Below are 23,043 nucleotides of genomic sequence, written 5' to 3' on the forward strand. Positions count from 1 at the left end.
CCGTGGCTGCGAAGGCGGCTTGGAGATTAAATATGGTCAACGATAGCAGTATCTCGACAGTTATTCGGATACCAATCGACATCGCGAGGAAACCGACACTGAGCATACTCAGGGACAAAATGTCCACATGTCGCTACCTCTTTAACAAGAAGTACCGAGTTAGCCTATCCACGAAAGAGGAATGGGATAACGGTGAGGCATACCTGCCCAGTGATGGAGAGAACTGGTTTACAGATGCCTCCAGGAACAAGTAGAACGCTGGAGCAGGTGTATATCGTAGAATGAACGGAATGGGTTTCACAATTGCAATAGTTCTACAATCTGAAATTATGGCCTTGCTCCAGTGCGCCTACAAGGCAATGGAGTATGGCGGAAAAAGAACATTCGCACATGCTCAGATAGCAGGGCACCTAGCATAGCTCTGAAGGGAACAATGACCACGTCGATGCTACTATGGGAGTGCTCTGAGGCGCTGAACAAGCTAGCGACAGAAACTCGAGTCACTCTGCTCTGGATTCCTGGACAGAGTGGGATCAGGGGCAACGAGATATTGGACAGGCTAGCAAAGCTAGCAGCAAAATGGAAATTTTACTCGGCCTGGGCCAGTTGTAGGCATTTCCAGTAGGATCACTGAAGATATTAACAGTTGGCTGACCAAAGAACATCAGAATGAGAGGGATGTGGCCTCTGGCTGCAGACAGGCTAAAAAACTCTTGGACTCAAAGCTAAACCCTCATCGAGCGGAAGAAATACTTAAGTTCGGGAGGAATGAAGTAACAGTCCTAACAGAAATGTTTATAGGACATGGAAACCTCCGGTATCACATAAATAAGATAGGGCTTGAAGAAAGTACCCTCTGTCGTCCGTGCGGAAAGGATAATGAGACTTCCACTCATATTCTCTGTCACTGCCCTGAGATTGCGGAGAAACGTGTAACACTCACAGGCAGTTTCTGCATCAGTGAGTATGAAATATCAGCCAACAGCGTGGATACGGTCCTCTTTTTATGGAGAGGGCTTTGAGGCCATGCTTGAGGCTTATAAGGGGACACAACGCGATCACCCAAGCGTCAGGGGCTGTGACTGCCTCAACCCAGAATTTCAATAATAAATAAGAATATACTTGTATAAATTCGTTCTGTGGACTTAATTTAATGAATAAATTTACTAATTCGCTGCGAGTTGCATGAGTTTTCACAGGCAGTAAATGTCTAAAATCTCAGCCAAGATTTATAATTTTTTCACCAAGTGGCGAATCAACATTCATAAAGTAACGTAATGTTCGATCTATTAATTACGTAGCATACCTTGGCGCCATTGCAGCTTCGTCCCAAATAAAAATATCTACTTCTCGTAAGTATTGAGCATCTTTAGATTGAGTTTTTATACGAGGGACAGAATCAGAAAATAAAGGAACTGAGGTGCCGAAAGTTTTATGTACGATCTTTCCTTGTGGAAGTAATATTGCTGCAATACCTGTGAATTCCATCGTACATATATTTTTTCTCTTGTCTTTTAACAAATGATATTTAGTAGTATAAATGTACGTCTTTCTTGAGCCACCAGATGCATCAATATAAAGACATGATGTAAAAGGCCTTTCTTCGTTCGACAAAGCGACATTAAGGATTGCGTGTACAATTTCTTTTTGTTTTCAATTTAATTTGTAGTACTATGGTAAGTCTGACCGAGTTGTTCATGTTGAGTAAGCGATACCTCGTCATCGTGAATCTCAATATCGTTTCGAAATTCAGTTATTTGTGGCATCGTTGGAAACCTACTAATATCGAATCTTTCGTAAGAAAGATAGGTATTAATCTGAATATATGATCTTATGTAAGCTTCTTGTATATTATAGTTTCTCTGAAAATCTCGTGACATAGCATATTTAAATTTATTCCGCACTTCTACAATTGTTTTTTTATAATTTCTCGTGCATATCTGATACGATTTCGAAAACACATTACATTCGCGAAGAGCATTATCTATATCATTTGTAACATCTAAATTTAACGTAGAAGTGTGGTTACATCGAATATTTGTAGCCTCATTTTCATCTATTATAAATAATTGGCCATATGAAGGACTATGATCTACAGAAGGATACAGGGAAGTGTTTATCTGATAATAAACCTGACTAAATATTTCTAAACAGAATCGCCCAGCTCGTCTGTTATTATTAAAATTCACTAAATTAGCATTAAATGCTGCGAAAGCGAAAGAATTATTATAGCAACGTATACGCTGATGAAAATGATTTGTTTGTTCGTGAGTTCGGTTGAATAAATCTCTCAAAATCATAGGTGGAGCAGGCAGCGGTTCCAACTTAACTTCTCCATGGCCGCAACAATCATTAAAAGAATTTCTCTTATTAGCGACTTTTTCAGCAGCAAAGTGCATAGCACCACAATGAACACACGTAACATTCATTTGTCCGAAGAAATGTTCATTGATATCTTTAATTCTGATATCGCGAAGGCGCAACTGATTCTGTTTAGTTAATAAATTAGAATCATTTAATTGAAAAGAAGTGTTACTTAACTAAAGCTCGATAATTTCAATCATTATTACTTTCTTTATTTTCCACCTGGTGAACCTGATCAGTGCGATTCTGATTTCTTTCACGATATCTTCTCTGGTGATCAGCATTTTTTTGACGTTTCATTATTTGAAACTATTCTTTTTCAAGTTCGATTCGCTGAATATTGCTTCTGGGCATATTAAAATTTTTTTAGCAATAGAAATAGTATATGAAATGGCGTACTATATTTTCATTACTTATTACACTGAAAATATTTTAAAAATTAATTATATATGTATGTGATCTCGGTTATTTACATGTCTATATCTTCATTTGTATCTGTATCTTTATCTATTTTAAATCTTTATCTGTATCTATATCTGTATTTAATCTTTATTTGCATTCGTATCTGTATTTCATATTTACTTGTATCTCTTTTTATCTGTATATAATTATATAATCATTGTTTTTAATGAAATTGAAATTAAATCCACGGATTTACCTGTAAAAATAAATTCATGTGGTATAGTTAAATTACTTTTTTCATCTATTAACTTTTTTAAAGTGAATACCTCAAATAATACTTACATAATAATGTATCTGCAAACCTTTCTGTATTTCTTAAGATGACTTGACATACGTTTCAAAAAAATCCTTAAACTATAAGGATAGTATTTTGTAACCTGTAAATAAAAATGTTTACATAATATTTACTTAATTTATAAAATAAAAAGTTTGAAGATAATTTATAACTTAATTTAAATTTGCACTTTTAACAGTAGTGATAAAGAGTCATATATATTCCACTTGACCACCTTTTTACCATTATTTATCACCCCAAATCTATTTTGTAAAAAATATATAATTTTGGCGCAACCCCCTCCCCGTTCATCCCATTAAGCATGTACACTTTTATGTAAATGTGATATAACATATCTTATAATTATATTAAATATTTTTTTAACTTTTGAAAAGTCTTAAAATTGAATTTTAAGTTTAGAATCACAAAAGAATCAAGAAAAAGTTTTCAGTAATTGCTATAGTATATTAATTGCTATAGTACAAAATAATTGTAACTACAGTTGGTATTAAGATAAGTAGTATTATAGACGATAACAATTTTTATTTTCTAATTATAAGTATCATCATTAATGCTACTTTAAATTATATGGTATGAAATCATAACTATTTAAAAAATTAAAGATGAAGGATAGCGCCGTTCCTGTTTCTTATATTCAGGGGTAAAAAGTAATGAAGGCCATGTGAGCGTAGCCTACCAAATTGAAAATTTTTTTATCAAATGAAGGGTATGCTAACACGAAACGCGATATCGATTTTAAATTTTTTGAAATAAAATTAGAAGCACTAATAAATTTAGTCTGCTTGTAAGATTTATAATTATGAAAAAAGTAACAAAAAAAAATGATTAGACATTTTTTTAAATTGCACAAATTTAGGACCAGACAAACGTTTGAACTTGCTTCATATGTAATTTAAAGAATTTTAAATTCGATATCGCGTTTGGCCTGAACGTAATTTATGTTTCAAATTAATGGAAAACAAATGTTTGTAGCTTAAGATCACATGGCCTCAATATTCGCGCTTTGGAGCCCTATTAAAGCTAAGTCTTAAATGAGGTATGCTTACATATTTCGTCGTTCTTAAGATCAGTAGTCTCTATGTTCGCGTCTAAATGCTAATTTTGTACTAAAATTAGTCCCAATTACAATGATTACAACAACATTAGAAAAGTTCGATATGAATAAAAAATAAATTGCTATAGTATAAAATAATTTTAACATCACTTGGTATCAGGATAAGTAGTATTAAGGACGATGAAGTATGCAAGCACATTTCACATCACTTTTGATAAAACAAAATAGATTAAGAAACGGCGATTCTAATTAATTATGACACGTGTGGTCGAATGAAAAAAAAATAAAAAGAATTATCAACTAAAATGCACATGGATCACGCTTCATGTGTGGATGATCCGAACCTGCGCGCGGCGATAGCGTGGCCAACATTCGGCGCGATCACGTCGTTTAGATCTGAAGTAACGAATAAAAACAGTGAGTAAAAAAGATAGACCTAAAGAAATCATGGCCAAGTCGTCCAATCTGGCAACCCTGCATGACGGTTCCTTAGTCCTTAAAGAAGAAGTCGACCTGTGCTTTTGTAAAGGCTCTTTCATACCTTATATAGCCAGCTTGGACTGGCAGCCGCGATCAAATTATTATGTTTTTATTAAATATTTACTTGACTTATTGAAAATTTTGTAAAAATAAATGTACAGGTAGACTTTCTACATTAAACCTCTCTTTCAATGCCCTATTCCAATTCTGACAGCCGTACAGTTTGCTCGATACCATGTACAAAGTCAAAATTCGAACGGACCCCTTTTTCTAACGTTTGGAGAAAGAAAGAGATGTCTGTTCGATTTTCGACTTCGAAACGGGTTCGGAGCCACACTGCAGTAACTATATGTGGTTCGAATAGCACGTCACTTACCAACCCTGAACATACATGTCGGTGTCGGTGACATGAACAATTTACCTATTATAATATAATAAAAACATTAGAAAAATGTAAAAGAACAACAAAAACATCAAAAAGATGTATAACGGCGTTACGACTTTCGATATATTTCGTGTTCGACCTATTCATCTTTTTTTATAATAGGAATTATTATTATAATGGTATTTTTTATTAGTAGTAATAATTAAATCCTTGTATTAAAAAATATTTAATTGAAAATATTATTCACTCACCTTAAAATATTAAGAATTGCTTGTATACTTTCTTTTCTCCGCAGAAACCCTCTACACCATGACGTCAAATGGCTCTAAACTCTCCAATCGGGAATCTCCTATCTCCATTCTCTTCCAATTCCATTTTCACGTTTGGAAACTCCCTATGTGAAGTCAAAAGACACAGAATCTTCCAGGCGGAGATCTCCATCCGATCTCGCAGTTTATTTTGGTTAATCAGTCTTAACTACTTGAAGTGTCAGCGCCAGTCGTGGGGTGCAGAGTTGAAAGTGGAATTAGGACACGCACATAACGACACCCCATAATCCATTGCACAAAGATTTCAATGTTTTCCCAAAGATTTCCATAACTTCACAAATGCTATGAAATATTTTTTAAATATTTCAAATATGTCGTAAACACTTTAAAAAGATTTAACAAGGTTTCAAATATTTCGCAAATATTTCGAATAGTTTAAAAAGATGTCACAAGGTCTTCAATTATTTCAAAAAAATCGGCGAGAATTTATAATTTTGCGTTAAAAATTTGTTTCTTTTTAATACTGAACAATATATTTTATAACTGAAAAGGTACGTGCTGCACTTGGCGAGTTACTACTATTTGTAGGGATATCGTCTCAGCTGAAACTTATTATTTATTTTACTTTTCAAATTAAAAAACCCACCACGTCTCGTTATACGAAAATTGCAAGTCCCTAAATTACTCCCTGCTTAAAATGCCAGATAGGATCCGACAGTAACCAGATACGACCCTGATAGAAACCAGATAAGTCTCATATGTGGGTCTGCTCGGACTCTCCATGTAAAATTATTTCTAATTCGGAAATTTTACGAATCTATCCGGGTTCTATTAGGGAGATCTGATCAATCCTGTGTTTTAGTGAAGACAAAAGTGTCCCTTCATCTAGGGTTATGCAGTACCAAGCGGGGACGCGGAACCAACAAATATTTTTATTCAAGTTAATACGATTATTCACCCGCGTTTCTGCGGGACCTATTTGGGACACGAAGACCTAAATTAATTTTCTCTGCATTCAAAAGAAGCGTCTATCTCAGTCTATCAGGGACCTATCTGGGAGTTTACCATTTACAAAATGAGAACCGAGCTTTACAGTATCCGGGTCTATACGGAATTTATCCTAGGCGCGACAACAAAAATTTATTTCTTCTCGCTGCATGAAATGCCTTTTTTCTCTCTTTCTTTTCATTCTCCTTGATTATGATGTTTTTGTCAGCTGGTGCCGAAAATTCGATAACAAACATGGTTTGCTTCTCGAAGTCAAGAAGAACCATGTCAGGCCTCGATTGTGCAACAGAAACAATTGTCGAGAATATAAAGTTCCAGTATATGCGGCACTTTCCATTCTCGATAATTGACTCGATTTCCTTAGGAGCGTTTAGAGGAGTGATATTAAGGTTAATGCCGTAAGAGTGACAGAGATGGCAATAAAACACTCTTAGTGCCAGAGCTCACACGACATTGACTGATTCTCCGCATTTCTGTGGAAAATACCGTGCATCCTCTTATCGAGGAGCTGTACACGAAAGGTTTTCTCTTGTGCTTTCTTAAACCGGGATTTCAGGAGTGAGTGCTCGAGATGGATAAGATTTGATGCATTTTGCTCACCCCTAATACTGAAGTTAAGTCCAAGTGTTTCAGTAGCCTCATCCGCTGCTTTGTACAGAAACGCTCCTTTACCTCAATATTCCGCGACCACCTTGACGGCGTGCGATGTACAGTCGCGGAACAGAAGACTTAAGATGCATGATTTTGCTCATGTGCATAACCTTTCTTGTCCCGATATCAAGGGATCTGAGATCGTTCTTCGTCCATTGAACTACTCCAAATGAATAGAGCACTACCGGGACGGCAAGCATGTTCATTGCCGATAGTTTGTTCCTCGCCGACAGTTCGGAAGACCAAATCTTCCAGATGAGACGTTTGTATCTGCTTCGGAGAGTATCCTTTACAGATGTCACATCCTGAATGCAGCTCTGTGGCACGCCCAGGTATGTACTTGTATAAATCTCTCTAGCGCAAAGGTGTCGTATAACGCTTCTATCAACGAGCTCAGGATCTTCAGGGATGCCATTAAGTTTCCCTCGCTTCAAATAAACCTTAGCGCATTTGTCTAACCTAAATTCCTTTCCAATTTCCTTAGTATATCGCTCGACAACCCCTAGAGCTAGATGTAGTTGCTCTTTGTTTTTAGCATCGATCTTAAGATCGTCCATGTGAAATACATGAGTGACCTTGTACTTTCGATCTGCAGGTTCGCCGCACAAGTACCCGTCGGAATGGCGAAGTGCTAGAGATAGTGGCAATAATGTAAGGCAAAAGAGGAGTGGGCTCATGGTGTCGCCCTGAAAGACACCTCTCTGAAAGGTGACCTTGTTAGTTGTCACACGATTATTTCCAGATGAGATAGTAAATCTGGTTTTCCAAAGCGGCATCAATCTGTCTATGCACCTAACTATTTGCTGATGAACCTTTAAGATTTCCAAAAGACAGATGATAAGTCTATGGGAGTTCGAATCGAAAGCTTTTCGATAATCAATCCAGGCCATCGATAGGTCACGCTGGTAGAATGCTGCATCTTTGCAGACACATCTATCGATAAGCAAGTTCTCCCGACGTACCGCTACGCCTTTCTTTGAGCCTCGCACAGGTTAAATTGCCCGTACAATCCTATCATTTAGGATAGCTGTGAATATCTTATACAGTGTGTTCAGACAAGTTATTGGCCTGTAATTCTTCGGGTCAGCTAAGTTGCCTATTTTCGGCAGGAGTATTGTGCGCCCTTCCACCAAACACTCCGGAATCGGCTCTTCCGACTTTAAATATGAGGTGAAAATACGGGCTAAATGCTGATGGGTGGAAGGAAACTTCTTCCACCAGAAGGTTTTGATACAATCTGATCCCGGTGCGTAATAGTTCTTCATCCCTCTTAATACTTTTTTTACCTCCTCGGTAGTGATGGGTGGGCATGCTTGATCAGGTGTTACAAGGGCATCACACAGCTCCTTGAATCTATTTATATTTTCTGCGTCTTCGTCCAGTCTATGCTGCACTTCGTAGACTTTTTTCCAATATACTTCGACCTCCTCTGGTTTGGGCGGGTGGTCGACAGTAACTGGAGGGTCTTGGAAGAGTCGAAATGGGTCAGAGAGAAACTTTTAACTTTCCCTGACACACCAGATAGTATCCGTATTCTCTCAACAATATGCTACCTGATGGTCAGCAGCTTTGACTTGTTAAGTGTGTGATAACGGGTCTGGAGTTCGCGCGCGAACTTTCGAACCTTGGCGGTAAAATTCCTGCCAAATATGATGTAGTCAATCACACACTGAATGCGGGACGCGTACTGTCTTGTCCAGCCTATCTTTATGGCAAGTTGATGCATTCGTCTTTTGGTCTTATGATAAACCGTTGGTTTTGTTTTACGGTTCGCATCAGCCAAAGCTCCCACTGCATTATACACACAATAATTGATAGCCTAGAGGTCGGATTCTTCGGAAAAATGTCCACGAAGCTCGACATCCATTTCAGCCAGATCTTTAGGCTTGAGAGAAACCTTGGTGTTAATGTTTCTCCGGGTCATAAAGCATCGCTCTTCCTCTATTGGATGCCTGTCCACGGTTGGTCTTAGTGTCGCCTCTCTTTCTCTGTTGCCGGCTTGTTCTAGCTGTGGTAGAGTAGGCGTTCCGCTTACATATCCCTTTTTTCGGAGTAGTTCGGCATGGTTTCGCAGACGTTGCTGCAAAAAGTGCGATAGCTCCGGGTGTTTCTCGTACCACGGAGCATGCAGGCGTGCCATGTAACCTCGTTCAGGGGGCCACACTCACATCATAGCACTCTAGCAAGTCGTGATTTAGTCGCTCCGTCCACCTGAAGGTCCCGAGATTCCGCCGATTCATCGAATTGAATCCATTTTCCTTGGCTCTCCCAGCTCTAGAGTGGTCGGCATTATTGGCCGACCCATTGTCGGGAGCCCTGCGCGTTCTGTTGTTTTGAACCGCACTTACTACAACTATATTTGGTGTTGTCATTGTTGCTCCCACGAGAAGCTAGAGAAAGGGGTTCGTCCATCCTTGTAGAGCCCCGCATGCTAGGATAAGGCTGCGTACTTTGAGAGGTCGCCCGGTATCCCACAATCACCGTTCTAGACACCTCACCCAGGTGCCATTCAGCTTTCGGCACGGTTTTCACACCTCCGCTTGGGGGTTAATTCCTTCGGGACCACCCCTGGACAATTGTCCGCGACTGCCTATTTATTTTTGTAACCATATTCAGCAGAAATCCTTGGTACTGGGACCCTCTATCTGCAACACGAGGACGCGTTCGGTGGTTTTGTCATAGGCCCTTCGGTTTGATTTTTAGAGGAATTAAAAGCGAACCGAAGCTATCGAATTCTGTCTGCCTCTGTTCTTCCGTTTGCCATACCCAACCCTTGACATGGCAAAAGGTGGTCCTAACGGGCTACTGGTAATCATGCAGAAACTTGACGAGGCCTCCCGCCATTTATTAAGGAATAATGTGCAGATTCCACCAGGCTAACGCTAACTAAAGCCTCATCCGCATATTATTCACGGAATCCTCAAGTTCGGCCCCAGGCTAATCTTCACACTACGGTGGGTGGCTGGAGAGTACGTGGCAACCACTAGTCGACTCATCCCCCCGGTGTCTACTAGAAACATCAGCCCACAAATGGACCATATATTTTTCTAACACTTTCCGAAGGAGAAATGTCTCAGTGAGAAGTCAGACCTCACGGTCCCGAGGACCAGTTTCAGTGGCCTCGCAGACTTTCCCAGAATTTAAAATTAAAAAGTTCTTCGGCTCGAAATCTCCCTGAAGGACGAAGGAGGTTTAAAACTAGGAAAGTCATCGGAAGAGACTCTGGGGTACCGTAGATCCACCGTAGCCAATACACGTGCTACCTTCAGATATCGATCCCACTGTTGCAGAAATTGGACAGTGTTAGCAGGTTCCGTTACGCACTCGAGGCCTGATGTCGTTCGCCAAGGCTTCGAGGAACAAACTATATTCGTGATCGACATCTCGGTTCTGGCCGACTACAACATCACTATCAAAGATAAGGAAAAGGCGGAGAGGTATCAAGACCTTAAAAGGGAGCCGCAACGACGCGTGCAAAAAAAAATTCTAAGGCAATTGCGAGATGGATGCAGAAAGCTATCATCTTGGGTCGCTTCATGTTATTAAGACACACGAGGGTTTCGCCGGCCTGTCTTTCTAATTTCATCGTGCCATTTAATCATCCATCTCACATGCATGAGGCGTTGCCGTAGGTGTGATTTGCGTTGTTTCTACTGGGTACCTGGTTCATATTTAGAAGAAAGTTGCTCCCAGGAGACCCTGCGGTAGTTTTATAATCTTTTTTTTATTATATATATATATATATATATATGTATAACAATGTAAATCACACCTACGGCAACGCCTCACGAATGTAAGATGGATGATTAAATGGCACGATGAAATCACAAAGACTGGCCGGCGAAACCCTCGTGTGTCTTAAGAACACGAAGCGACCCAAGATGATAGCTTTCTGCATCCATCTCGCAATTGCCTTAGAATATTTTTTGCACGCGTCGTTGCAGCTGCCTTTTAAGGTCTTGATAACTCTCCGCCTTTTCCTTATCTTTGGCGGTGATGTTGTAGTCGGCCAAAACCGAGATGTCGATCACGAATATAGTTCGTTTCTCGAAGCCTTAGAGAACGACATCAGGCCTCGAGTACGCAACGGAAACTGCTATGACTGTCCAATTTCTGCGACAGTGGGATCGATATCTGAAGGTGTCACGTGTATTGGCTACGGTGGATCCACGATAGCCCAGAGTCTCCCTCGGTGACTTTCCTAGTTTTCACCCTCCTTCGTCCTTTAGGAAGATTTCGAGCTGAAGAACTTTTTAATTTCAAATTCTGGGGAAGTCTGCGGGGCCACTCAAACTTGTCCTCGGGACCGTGAGGTCTGAATTCTTACTAAGACTTTCTCCTTCGAAAACTTTTAGCAACATATATGGTCCATTTGTGGGCTGATAGTTCTAGTTGAGACCGGGGGGATGAGTCGACGAGTGGTTGCCACGTACTCTCCAGCCAGCCGCCATAGTGTGAAGAATAGCCTGGGGTCGAAATTGAGAATTCCGTGAATAATATGCGGGTGAGGCTTTAGTTAGCGTTAGCCTGGTGGAACCTGCACATTATTTTTTAATAAACGGTGGGAGGCCTCGTCAAGCTTCTGCATGGGTACCAGTAACCCGTTAGGACCACCCTTTGACATGTCAAGGGTTGCGTATAGCAAACGGAAGAACAGAGGTAAACAGAATTCGATAACTTCTAACAATAACTTCGGTAACCTAGGGAAAAAATAAAAGGAAAGGGCTGTCTCCAACTAGGCCGGATTTTTATAAATTTTTTAGATGCATTTTGCACATGAATTTTTTCAGCTCACAACAAATCACAACTGAAAGGTCACGGCCCTCACGAATTGGACATGTCAATTCTCCGAATATATTTGTTCTGTTTGGCAAATTAAAGTGCGAAATTTATGTTGACCATCATCAGATCGAGAGTCTCGGGATACAGTACGACACCCGCGAGTGCTTCGCCGATGACAGAGTTGGGCGTAATTAAAAAGCTTATAAACTTGTGTCGCTATTCGGCTGTTGACATCTGCTGACGCTGCATTTCTCCGTTTTATTAAAATATTATTTTTGCACGAAGTATTAATTTCCACAGCAAGAGAACGTGTCACAGTATTTTATCGATCTTACGACATCTTACTGCCCTCATATTTGGTGAGTTTTTGTTTTTTAGTCTACAAATTGTTCAAGAATATATATTGTGGCGAGTTCATTCATTAACCCGCACACAATAATTAAATTATTAACAATTAACTTTAAAAAAATAGTCTGTTACAGCAACGCATAATGTATTATTCGACTGTCTGCGAATTCGTAGTATTTACCTGCTATTACATGAGTTTGTTCGATGAATACTAAGTTAACTTTCAATTACTAAAATTTAATTCATTTCATCTCATTTCAAATAAAATAAATTTTACTAGAATGATATTAAATTAAAAAAATAATTTGGTTCGCCTGATTAGCTTGCTTACTTGCCAGATACTTGTCAGGCCACAGAGTTCCATTTCATTATAATAATTCGATAATTAATTCGATGCTTCTTACATACTTTAGCTCCTAGACTGCTCAAGCTGAGAGGGAGAGTGGCAAGCCACCCATGCATTGTAAAGGACATTCGAGCAGAAAACTGATTACACGTGGCGGGCCTTCCAAGCCCAACTCAACTTCAATACTGGGAGAATTAGGAGATCCCGGGCATCTGTCGGCGTCTTATGTCAAACAAATCTGTAGCCGTTGCACGTCCTCTCATTAAACATGCGCACTGCGTCCTGAGTCACGCATGAACATAAGGAAGCAAGCGCCATGTCATTCGTCGCTCTAAACTCAAACCGATTGTCCCGGTAGATAAGAAATTTGAATTTAAAATAAAATTAAACCAAAGAAATTAAAAACACAAAATGAGATGCTCGATACGAGGTAGACAACGAATTCCAGGTATTAAACTTTTGTGTCTCCTTTCTTTAGGATTAGTAATGTTCCGTAAAAAAAATTACCGGGATGCAATTTCTTTTCAACCCTCACTCATACAAATGATAAATTATGATTCAAATTGTAGGGTTTTTCTATCTAACCGCACCATGTTTCTGAAAAATTAGGGTAACCAAACACACTTAAGGTATCATTGACACAAACATTCTTAACCTAACGTGTAGCGGACTTAGTCAGTCAGTAGTCGGCATCTAGTTTTAAAGTACAAGAGACTGCGTCAATTCCAAGGCGACTCGTGATGAGTCAATTGTGAAATACCTCTCCGTCAATCTTCCAGACTGCTAAGCTCTTTTTATTGGAGTACTGCTTGATTAAATTATTCATTTTAACTAAAAATAGAGACTAAGCGCCATTTATCGGTAACTGAACGGATACGGGAATAAACGTATCACATAAAAAGTTCGTGATGTTACACCTTTAGCCAAATTTATGCTGAGCAATCAAATTTCATTAACATCGATCATTCTTAATAACAGGACTTAAGTCGTTAAAGTAAGAGTGCATCAGTGCTTCCTCTGCTGATATTCGAAGTACTGGGTTACACACCAATAATCTCTGCGAACAAAACAAAACAATCATTAAGCATAAAGAAAATTAAAGAATATAATTGGACATTTGAAAATATTATTCGGAGTCTTAAACTTGTAATTTTTCTGAAGGAATGAATTAAATGCAGAATTCAAGAGGATTCTGCTAAACTTAAGAAAATTCTACTGAAATAAAGAGAGTTCTACTTGATTTCAAGAAAATTCAACAATTCAAGATAATTCTACAGAATTCAAGAGAATTATTTAGGATTCTACTAAACTGATAAGAATGTTGACTAATTTGGTTGCTTGGGGAATATTACACTCGCCTACACAAACTTCAGAGTTTACACTCTGAAGTGGATCCAAGTGAACTACTTCATCGACATCCATTCAGATTGGAGATTTAGTTCTTATTCGACATGAGAACCTTCCACCTGCTCAATGGCCTATGGGTCGGGTTCTACAGCTTCATCCTGGCATGGATGGTCTAGTTCGGGTTATCACTCTCAAGACAAACACTAGCACACTCGATCGGCCAATCGTTAAATTGTGCCTTCTTCCACGTTCGTCTTAAGTGCAGAGATTGTGAGTCTATTTTGTCGGAGACTAAAGCGGGCGAAATGTTGTGAATTGGACATTATTTCACTGTTTTTATGAATTTTTAAATTTGTATTCTAATTTTTTATTTTATTTGCGTTCTTCGTTACATTAATATTTCTTGAACTTGTCCTTATATTTGATTTCCGTATTGAATAATGTCTAACTTTATGTCTAAGCCGGTCTTATCGTTTTCGGGCTCTCTTTCTCTTACACATAGTCTTGTTGCTCGGTTTCCCAATTTTCTTTTCCCGCCTTGTCAGTCCGCGTTCGCCAAGCAAAAGGTTCTGTTGATTTCATACAGTTTTACATACAAGGTTTTAATCTGTTTATACTAAAAACCGCGCTTTTACGGCGTTATTTATTAATTAAAGTGCTGTGGTTCTAATTGACTTGACCTAATCTCACAGGTCTCCCTACTAGAATTCATCAGTAGTGACAATGTTCAGTCGTTTTTTAGTGTTCAAAACATTGGTTCTATCGAGCCACATCTTCTGATCCATTGATTCAGTTCTTGTGCGAGGACTATTCGCACAAATTCTGGCAAAGCTAGTTAGACTCGAACTGAATTAGTATCTTGTGACTTTTTGACAGAATGTGCAATGTGGAATCAGTGCATTGTGACTTAAACATTATTATGAATGTGAACGTTTTGAAACAGTTATTATTGAGATACTTTCATCAAATAGGCAAATATCCATGGAATTCGTAACCTTTACACAGGTTCGAAAGATCGGTGAGCATTGGGTTGTCAATACCACCTTAATTATTGCTTATAATGCAGAGTCTGGTAAGTCAACAACATTCAAACTTCATTGTCATCGATTACAATTGAGAAAGTGAAGATTATTTCGGGAGTGTAATTTTAATTTATTTTACGAATATCATTCAAACTTTTAGATTTTATTTAATTGTATAAAGATTTCTCCGTCTTTCTATGGTTTGCAAGAAATTCCAAGAGTTAAAGATTGGAAATGACTTCTAAACGTTAATTCAACGAACTTGGAATTTTTGAACTTGTTGATAACTTAAGCGAGAATAATAATTCTCTTATTGGCGAATTGTTTACATGACACTATCAGTTTTGATTCAATTTACTTCTATTTCTAGTTACTTTTTAGAGCAAACCGAGGTTTTCTTTCGGATCTAAACTGCTTTTGAAAATATTCAAAAATTAAAATAGATCACTGCAGGAAGTTTGGTCTCAAGACTTGAGTCCTTGGAGAAAAATTGAACGCGTTTTCAGGCTCATTGGGAGTTAGTAAAGGTTCGCGATCAGAATGCCACGAACATTTATGTTACTAGCAATTTGTATGCAACTACTGAAGAAGCATATCTAGTCGCAAAGGGAGCCTTTAAGGACGAACTGGAAAAACTCTCAAATGACCTTGCTTCTACGTCCATGAATGATTCAGCTCCACAAAATTGCTGGATTATCGTATCGATCAATGCCAAAGATTGAATTGCCTAAATTTTCTGGGAATTACACGGAGTGGGAAAATTTCAAAGATTTGTTCACATCTTTGGTTCATTCATCATTTAAAATCATTCATCATCACCACTTCATCATCACTTAAAATCCAGTCTTATAGAAGAATCGGCTTATCTGTTTCATCGAATTCCGATAACTCAAGGCAATTATCAGCGTTTCTGGGACCTACTTTCGAAGCGCTTTGAGAATAAAAGAGTTCTTATCAACTCTCATTTGGATGAGCATTTTTCAATTCAACGAATGAAAGCTGAGTCTTCGAGTGCTCTAAAGGAAGTTTATAATGCAATGGTTGATAACATCGAAGGTTTATCTGCCTTGGAAGAGCCGGTGGACAAACGGTCATAATAGCTAGTATATATTACTGCAGAGAAATAAGAGCGCCAGTCTCGCCGTGATTGGGAAACTTCCCTTGGAAATTTCACGAATCTTCCAACTTTTGACCTATTGAAAACATTCTTACAAACCAGGATTCGGACCTTGGAAGTTTTAGATTCTACTGCAAATCAGACTATTCAGTCTTTGTCTTAACAATTTTCCAAATCTCAGTTTCAAAAGAAAAGTTTTGGAAAGTTCATGAAGTACTCATCTTCTACAACAGCCAACGTCAAAGCAATTGCAGAGCAGCCAGTGAAGGAACAAGCATCTGACGAGCAGCTTACAAAGAAGTCACAGGAAAGGAAGTGCTTTTTCTGCCGCGAACGGAATTATTTAATGTCGTTTCCGCAGTTTCAAAGTCAGTCTGTAGCACAAAAGAAAGAGTTCATTTTTCAAAGAAAATTGTGTACGAATTGTTTAGGGTCTCTTTTATTTCAGAATTGTGCTTCAAAGAACTTGTGTCAGATTTGTCAGGCGATGCATCATACGGTACTTCATGACCCAACTTCAAGCTCAGGGCAATATTCTTCGATTATATCAACTACGTCTTTAACGCCTCATCAAGCACAGTCTACTCATGCGGTTTCGGTAATGCAGATTTCTCACAAGAGATCACCGTTGGTTTTTCTGACAACAGCAGTGGTCAATGTGACTACATCATCTGGCCATACAAAGTGTGTTCCAGCATTTATTGATCAAGGTTCAGAGGTGTCAATAATCTCTGAGCCCCTTGCTCGAAGTCTCCAACTCCCTCGTACCAGAGGACCTGTTGTTCTCCTAGGAGTTGGGGAAAGTAAGTTGGGAACGTCTCGTGGATCAGTCAACGTCTTGAGGGATGGCCTCATCTCACTGGTCTACAATTAGCAGATCTGTACTTCATTGAAACTGTTCCGATTGATTTAATTTTAGGAGTAGATGTCTATGCAATATTAATTAAACAAAGTCTTCGAAAGGGTTCCCCGAGCACTCCTTTAGCTCAAAATTCCGTATGCGAGTGGATTCTCTGTGGACCTACAGGCAATACCTCGCCGTTGGATTCATCTACAGTGAATATGTTCAATTGTTCCAAGATTGAAGAACTTTTTTTTTGCCTTCAAAAATTTTGGGAGGATTCAAAAGTCGGGCCTCCTAAACCTTTCCGGACAGCTGAGGAAGAAGAGTGTGAAAAACTTTTCCAAAAGACTCACTCTAGGACTAAAGATAGGAGATACGTCGTGTATGTGCCCATCAAAAGTGACGTCACATTGTTAGGATGTTCCTATTCTGCATCTCTTCGCATGGTACTTCATATGGAATAGCAATTCAAACGAGATGTTCACCTCCAGAAGTGTATGCCAAACTCATGAAAGAATACCATCAACTTCAGCATATGAAGTCCGTCTACATCCCTGCAGATGTCGCAAAAATTTATCGACAGATCATCGTCCACTAAGACGATCAGGATCTGCAACTTATTCTGTGGCGAGGAACTCAAAATGAGCCAGTCAGCCCCATTATTTTATCCTCTAGGATGGTTGGCAGCTGTTATCATCGTCGCAAAGATATTTATCCAGTAACTCTGGAAGCTTAATTTATCCTAGAATGATCTTCGCTTAAAGTAATCTGTTCTGACTTATGATGAGAAGCATCCACTGATTCTACCTCCTTAGTCTATTCTCACAACTCTTATCATCCGCAACTGTCAACTTCGCTGTCTTCGTGGGGGTGTCCAACATACCCTTGGAACGTTACGATAATCTTATTGGATTCTTCGAGGTCGCAGTTTGGTACGATCATTGATTCATCGGTGCATTCTATGCGTCAGAAACATAGGTAATACTCAGCAACAGCTGATAAGTGACCTCTCTTCCATCCACATTACTCCACCTGAACCAGCATTCATGGACACTGGGGTAGACTGTGCTGGCCCTATCAATGTTCGCAGCTCCAGAAGGACGAGGTCACCATTCCCATGAAGCCTGGATTTGTATTTTTGTCTATTGTGCCTCCCGCTCAGTTCCCCTAGAGTGGGTTTCCGATTACACTGTAGAAGCCTTCCAATGCTTATATTCGCTTCACTTCTCGTCGTAGTCTTTGTCGAACGTTGTCTAGTGACGAAGGTACGAATCCAGATCAAAAAAAGGAACAGATTTCTATAAAAATTGTTACAAGATGGTGAGCGAACTGTTCTAGAACAAAAAGGTGACAGTGTTCTAGAACACTGTGACAAAATCGTGACAGAACTGTTCTCGAACTATGCGACAGCACTGTTCTGAAACAGTTGCTATAAAATTGTTCTAGAACATCCTGATCACAGACGCTCTATAATATTTGTTTCAAGTTTATTTTAGAACTGTGCCGTAACAGTGTTATATCTAAGATCTAGAACCCTGTTACAAGTATTTTCTAGAACAAGTTAGGAACAAAGATTGCTTCGCTAACAGTATGGTCGAGCTGACCCTTGCGAATATCCCTAATGTCGACATCTCGGACGTATAATTTTTGTTGTCGGGACTGCGTACGCGCTATCCCGGATCAAAATATATCCATGGGAATATCAAAATTTCCGCCTCGCAGGATGTTCCGACGGGTTATCCCTGGAATAACCCGGGACTACTGTGAGGGGTAGATAACACTGTTCCATATTTGATATATAACAGTTCTAGAATTGTTATAGAATTTTGCTAGATTTTTTACGATGCAGCGTACCAAAGTTCTAGAATTGTTACAGATCGGTTGTCACCGCAATCTAGATATGTTAAAAATTTGTTATAAAACATTTGTAATTGAGTTCTATAATCGTTCTAGATATGTTACAGATAGGTTGTCACAGCGTTCTAGAACTGTTACAGAATTGTTATAGAGTATCGGGGATGCCATAGTTACTCGCATGTTCGTGATCTGTTACTAACCTGTTCTAGAACATGTTCTTTTGTGTTCTAGTAGGGTTACAGATCTGGTCTGTAACCATTCTTGCTGGGTCACAGCTCAGTCAGATGATCCAACAGACATTTCTGCCCTCACACCAGGACATTTTCTCATTAGAGGTCCACTGAATGCAGTTCCAAAACCATCGCTTGCAGACGTTCCTCCAATTCTATTGACTCTCTGGCAGTTTATCCAGCAAAAGCGTGATCATTTTTGGAAGCGCTTGTCAGCTGAGTATTTGAAAGGACTTCAACCTCGACCCAAATGGACTACTTCATCGACATCCATACAGAATGGAGATTTCTCATTCGACATGAGAACTTTTCACCTACTCAATGGCCTATGGGTCGGGTTCTACAGCTTCATCCTGGCAAGGATGGCCTAGTTCAGGTTATCACTCTCAAGACAAAGACTAGCACACTCGATCGGCCAATCGTTAAACTCTGCCTTCTTCCACTTTCATCTCAAGTGCAGAGATTGTGAGCCTATTTCCTCGGGGGTTTTAATCTATTTATAATAAAGACCGCGCTTTTACGGCTTTATTTTATTAATTAAAGTGTTGTGGTTCTAATTGAGATCTCCTAAGCACGCATGTCTCCCTGCCAGAATTTATCAGTCGTCACAATGTTCAGTCGTTTTTTAGTGTTAAAAACACTAGGGCACTCGGCATATCGTGCCAAGTCCTATGTTCATAAGTATTTCTTGAAAACTAGGAGAGATGCCATTTTTATATTGACATGCCTTTAAGAGGTTATTGTAAGCTACATATAAGAAAATAATCAGCAAAAACAAAGATGGATTTTAAAAAATTGGTTTGTTTGAAAAATCCAAAAAGTTTAAATAATTTGTTGAAAAAATATTTCTTTATAGCTGCATCCTGGTATGAATACTAACTGGTATGAAAATCACTAAGTGAATTTAGAAAATGAACCCGCAAGATATGCATGAACAAGGCATAAACATTAATTATTATAACTTTTTTTTTTGTTAAAAAAAATACTAGACACACTGTTAAATCCCAAAATGTTACAAAATTTGATGTAAAGCCTGATGGGACGTAATTTACCTTACCCCGCACAATATAGGGCTGACGCCATCAACTACAAGCAGGCGCATTACCGATTTTCTCTGAGTTTAAGAATCACTAATTTCACTGTGCTACATCCGATCAGATAGAAACCACAAGATACTTAAAGTGTTACCATGAAGAGAGAATTCAGAGATTACGGATAACCTAAGGTATGCTCAGTTAATGAGAGAAGGTAACTGCAGACTCCACCACCATAAGATAATTGGAATTATATTTATTATTATACGAATATACTCATACTCTATCTATCAGTTTTATTGCTAGGGCTCTTCCAGTACTTTTTCCACATAAAATTGCCCTTTTTAATTTATCGCTTTGGACTTCGGTCTTTACCCAAAAGTGGAAGAAGTTTCTCATTAGGCTTATAAATAAAGTTAAATCACCACAACGTCCTAAAGATTATAGACTTGTAACTTTATTATGCTGCCTATCAAAAGCATTAGAGCCGATAGTTTCTGAACAAATTATTGACTATATTGAATCTAAGCATATAATAGATCCAATTCAGTTTGGTTACAGTCGCGGTTTTAGCACGCAGACTTTGCTTGTAAATGTTTCAGGTGATGTGAGTGGGACATAAATGAGTAAATGGTTACTATTATGGTGCTTTTTGTATCAATTTCTGTTCCGAAACAGCTAAAATCATAGTTTTGTGATCAAAAACAACCTGTGATGGGATTGAGTGAGGAAAGATCATATTGGAATCAAATGGGTACAAGTGGCTGCAATTTTATATTCAGTGCTCGCCAGATCGAGTAAGTGAAATAATTACTCTAGTCAATGAAGATGCTAAGGCGATATTCCACTGACTCCTAAATCGAGAGTGCTTAAGAGCTTAGATTTAATGAAGAAAAATGAGGAATATCAGGATCCCAGAAAATCAGGTCTTCGCGTCATTAGACGTAGTTTCCTTTTTTACAAAAGTGTCGAAAGAAAAGGCAGTCGAAGGCGGTTGTAGCAGGTGGAACCACATTTGGGAAAAAAAAAAATTCCATGGACAGATTTTCAGGAAGGACTTCGATTATGTCTAAATAGTACAGATTTTAACTTCAAAAAACAAACATATTTTCAAAAAAGAGGACTACCAATGGGCTCTCTCCTTTCGCCGCTTTTAGAAGATTTAGTTATGGACGAACTGGAAACGGGTATTTTACCGAAAATAGGTTTTGAAATACCGTTGTATGTCGGTTATGTCGACGAGATATTAGTATCTCTTCCGGAAAACGTCCGTTAGGAGTAAGGCTTAAAGAACATAAGAAAGATATAAATAAGGTCCCTAACAAACAGACAATGCTCACTACGCATAGTATTGAGAAAGATCATTTTTTCGATTTTAATAACGCGAAAATTCTTGCGAATGAATGTCACTATCGCAAACGTCTGATGTTGAAAATGTGCCATATTGCTGGTAATGAGAATGCTTTCAATTAAGAACTGACGTGGAAAAACATTCCAAAATATACTACCCTGTTGTAAAACGGAACAAATTTTGAGGGCACGTGGTCACTACGATTCTCGCCCCTTAAAAAGAACCGGCAATCGGTCCTCTCAATTTTCAGGTAGAATTACGGCCACAGCCCTTTTAAAAATTAAAGTACTGCTCCTTTGAATCCCGTAAGTTGTAAAATTGGAAGACCTCTGTGAATGCTTTTTCAGTTTTCTTCGTGATTTGAAACGGAGCGGATGTCTCTATTTTTATGTCGAAAGCTATCCTTTTTATATTAACAGAAATTCTGTTTTATAAAAAAATTTCAATCGGTTAATTTTTTGTTTCTTTCCATTCATTTCATCTCAAACTTTTATCTATTATATAGATGTATATAAAACTTGTTTAAATCTTATATCTGGGACTGAGGAGGACCCCTATCGGTGGTGGAAACCTTTGCTAATCTAACCTTTTAAGAAACAGATGTTTTATAATTAAGTATTTTCATAAGACCCTAATGCCAATGAAAAATCTCTTCAAACAAACTTACTCTAAATTTTAAGAAAAGTAATGCTTTAGTGATTATAAGTTATCGGTATATTAATAGCTTGGATAATGACACTTTTTCTCCCGTCAAGGTAAACGACGTGATTATTCCCTTAGTTCATGACGCTCAAAAACTGGGAGTAATTATCACGAGTACAATGTTGCGGAATGTGCAGGTGATCAATATCTGTAGAAGAGTGTATATCATACTGAAGCAATTGCAGTTAAACAAAAAGGCCTTAACTGTTGAGCTTAGAAGTCAGTTGGTTAGGATGACTTACTGTAAGGAATAGACGGTTTTACTTCGTTCATGTGTTAACTAATGTAACACTAAAAGCACAAAAACCTAATTACTTGTATGAAGAATTTTGCAAGCAGGGCTGTGGTTACTGATAAAGTGGTCCACCAAATTGAGTGATTATGGACCCCGTATAGCCGTGCTTTAACGTCCCAGAAATCATTTGTGGTATCAGCGATGTTACCTGATAAGGTATAGGCGGAAACAGTTGCATGCTTCAAATCAAGAATGTTTCAGTACATGCTGAACGAAGAAAGCTTGAAATATGGCGAGGGCCGTTGATGGCGATGAGAATAATGATTATATAATATTGCATATTCTAATTTTGTGTTTCTATTATCAGAAAGTATTACGCAAAAGAGTGTACTCATTTCATTATAATACATATAGTTTTAAGAGAAATTAGCAAGTAGCTGTTAAAATAAATAGTTTATGAATTTGCTTCTTGTCTGAAATTTCACGAAAGTGTAAGCTCCAATGCTATATTTGTGATTTATGATAAGAAAATACTATGCCTTCCCGCGGTTGGTGTTAGTGTCACCTCTCTTTCTTTGTTGCCGGCTTGTTCTAGCTGTGGTAGAGTAGGCGTTCCGCTTACATAGCCCCTTTTACGGAGTAGTTCAGCATGGTTTCGCAGACGTTGCTGCGAAAAGTGCGATAGCTCAGAGTGTTTCTCGCACCACAGAGCATGCAGCCGTGCCATGTAACCCCGTTTACGGGCCACACTCGCATCATAGCAGTCTAGCAACTCGTGATTCAGTTGCTCCGTCCACCCAAAGGTCACGAGATCCCGCCGATCCATCGCATTGAATCCATTTTCATTGGCTCCCCCAGCT

At 38.7% G+C, this 23,043-nt stretch overlaps 2 protein-coding genes across 2 annotated transcripts in view; both read right to left on the minus strand.

Annotated features, from left to right (window-relative positions):
• Positions 1–1,330: 1,330 nt before the first annotated feature.
• LOC117174756 lies at positions 1,331–5,724 on the minus strand. The gene is made up of 4 exons (XM_033364104.1): positions 5,292–5,724; positions 3,109–3,203; positions 2,571–3,022; positions 1,331–2,489 (listed from the first exon to the last, which is right to left on the minus strand). Exons 3-4 carry the CDS (start codon positions 2,646–2,648, stop codon positions 1,659–1,661), a joined length of 909 nt encoding a protein of 302 aa, XP_033219995.1. The 5' UTR covers positions 2,649–3,022; positions 3,109–3,203; positions 5,292–5,724; the 3' UTR covers positions 1,331–1,658.
• Positions 5,725–13,341: 7,617 nt separating this feature from the next.
• Positions 13,342–23,043, minus strand: part of LOC117174757 (cyclin-dependent-like kinase 5) — a 125,496-nt gene continuing 115,794 nt past the window's right edge. The window contains exon 7 of the mRNA XM_033364105.1: positions 13,342–13,501. Coding sequence (XP_033219996.1) covers positions 13,397–13,501 — 105 coding nt within the window. The 3' untranslated portion in view covers positions 13,342–13,396. The remainder of the gene's footprint in view (positions 13,502–23,043) is intronic.

The sequence above is a fragment of the Belonocnema kinseyi genome, chromosome 6 (genome assembly GCF_010883055.1).
Source record: "Belonocnema kinseyi isolate 2016_QV_RU_SX_M_011 chromosome 6, B_treatae_v1, whole genome shotgun sequence".
Lineage (NCBI taxonomy): Eukaryota > Metazoa > Arthropoda > Insecta > Hymenoptera > Cynipidae > Belonocnema > Belonocnema kinseyi.

Excerpts from the sequence above, each read along its gene's own strand:
- LOC117174756 (XM_033364104.1), bottom strand. The coding sequence starts at position 2,648 with ATGCTGATCACCAGAGAAGATATCGTGAAAGAAATCAGAATCGCACTG. Across the intron at positions 2,490-2,570 it reads CCAGGTGGAAAATAAAGAAA|AATCAGTTGCGCCTTCGCGA; the intron begins GTAATAATGATT and ends TTAACTAAACAG.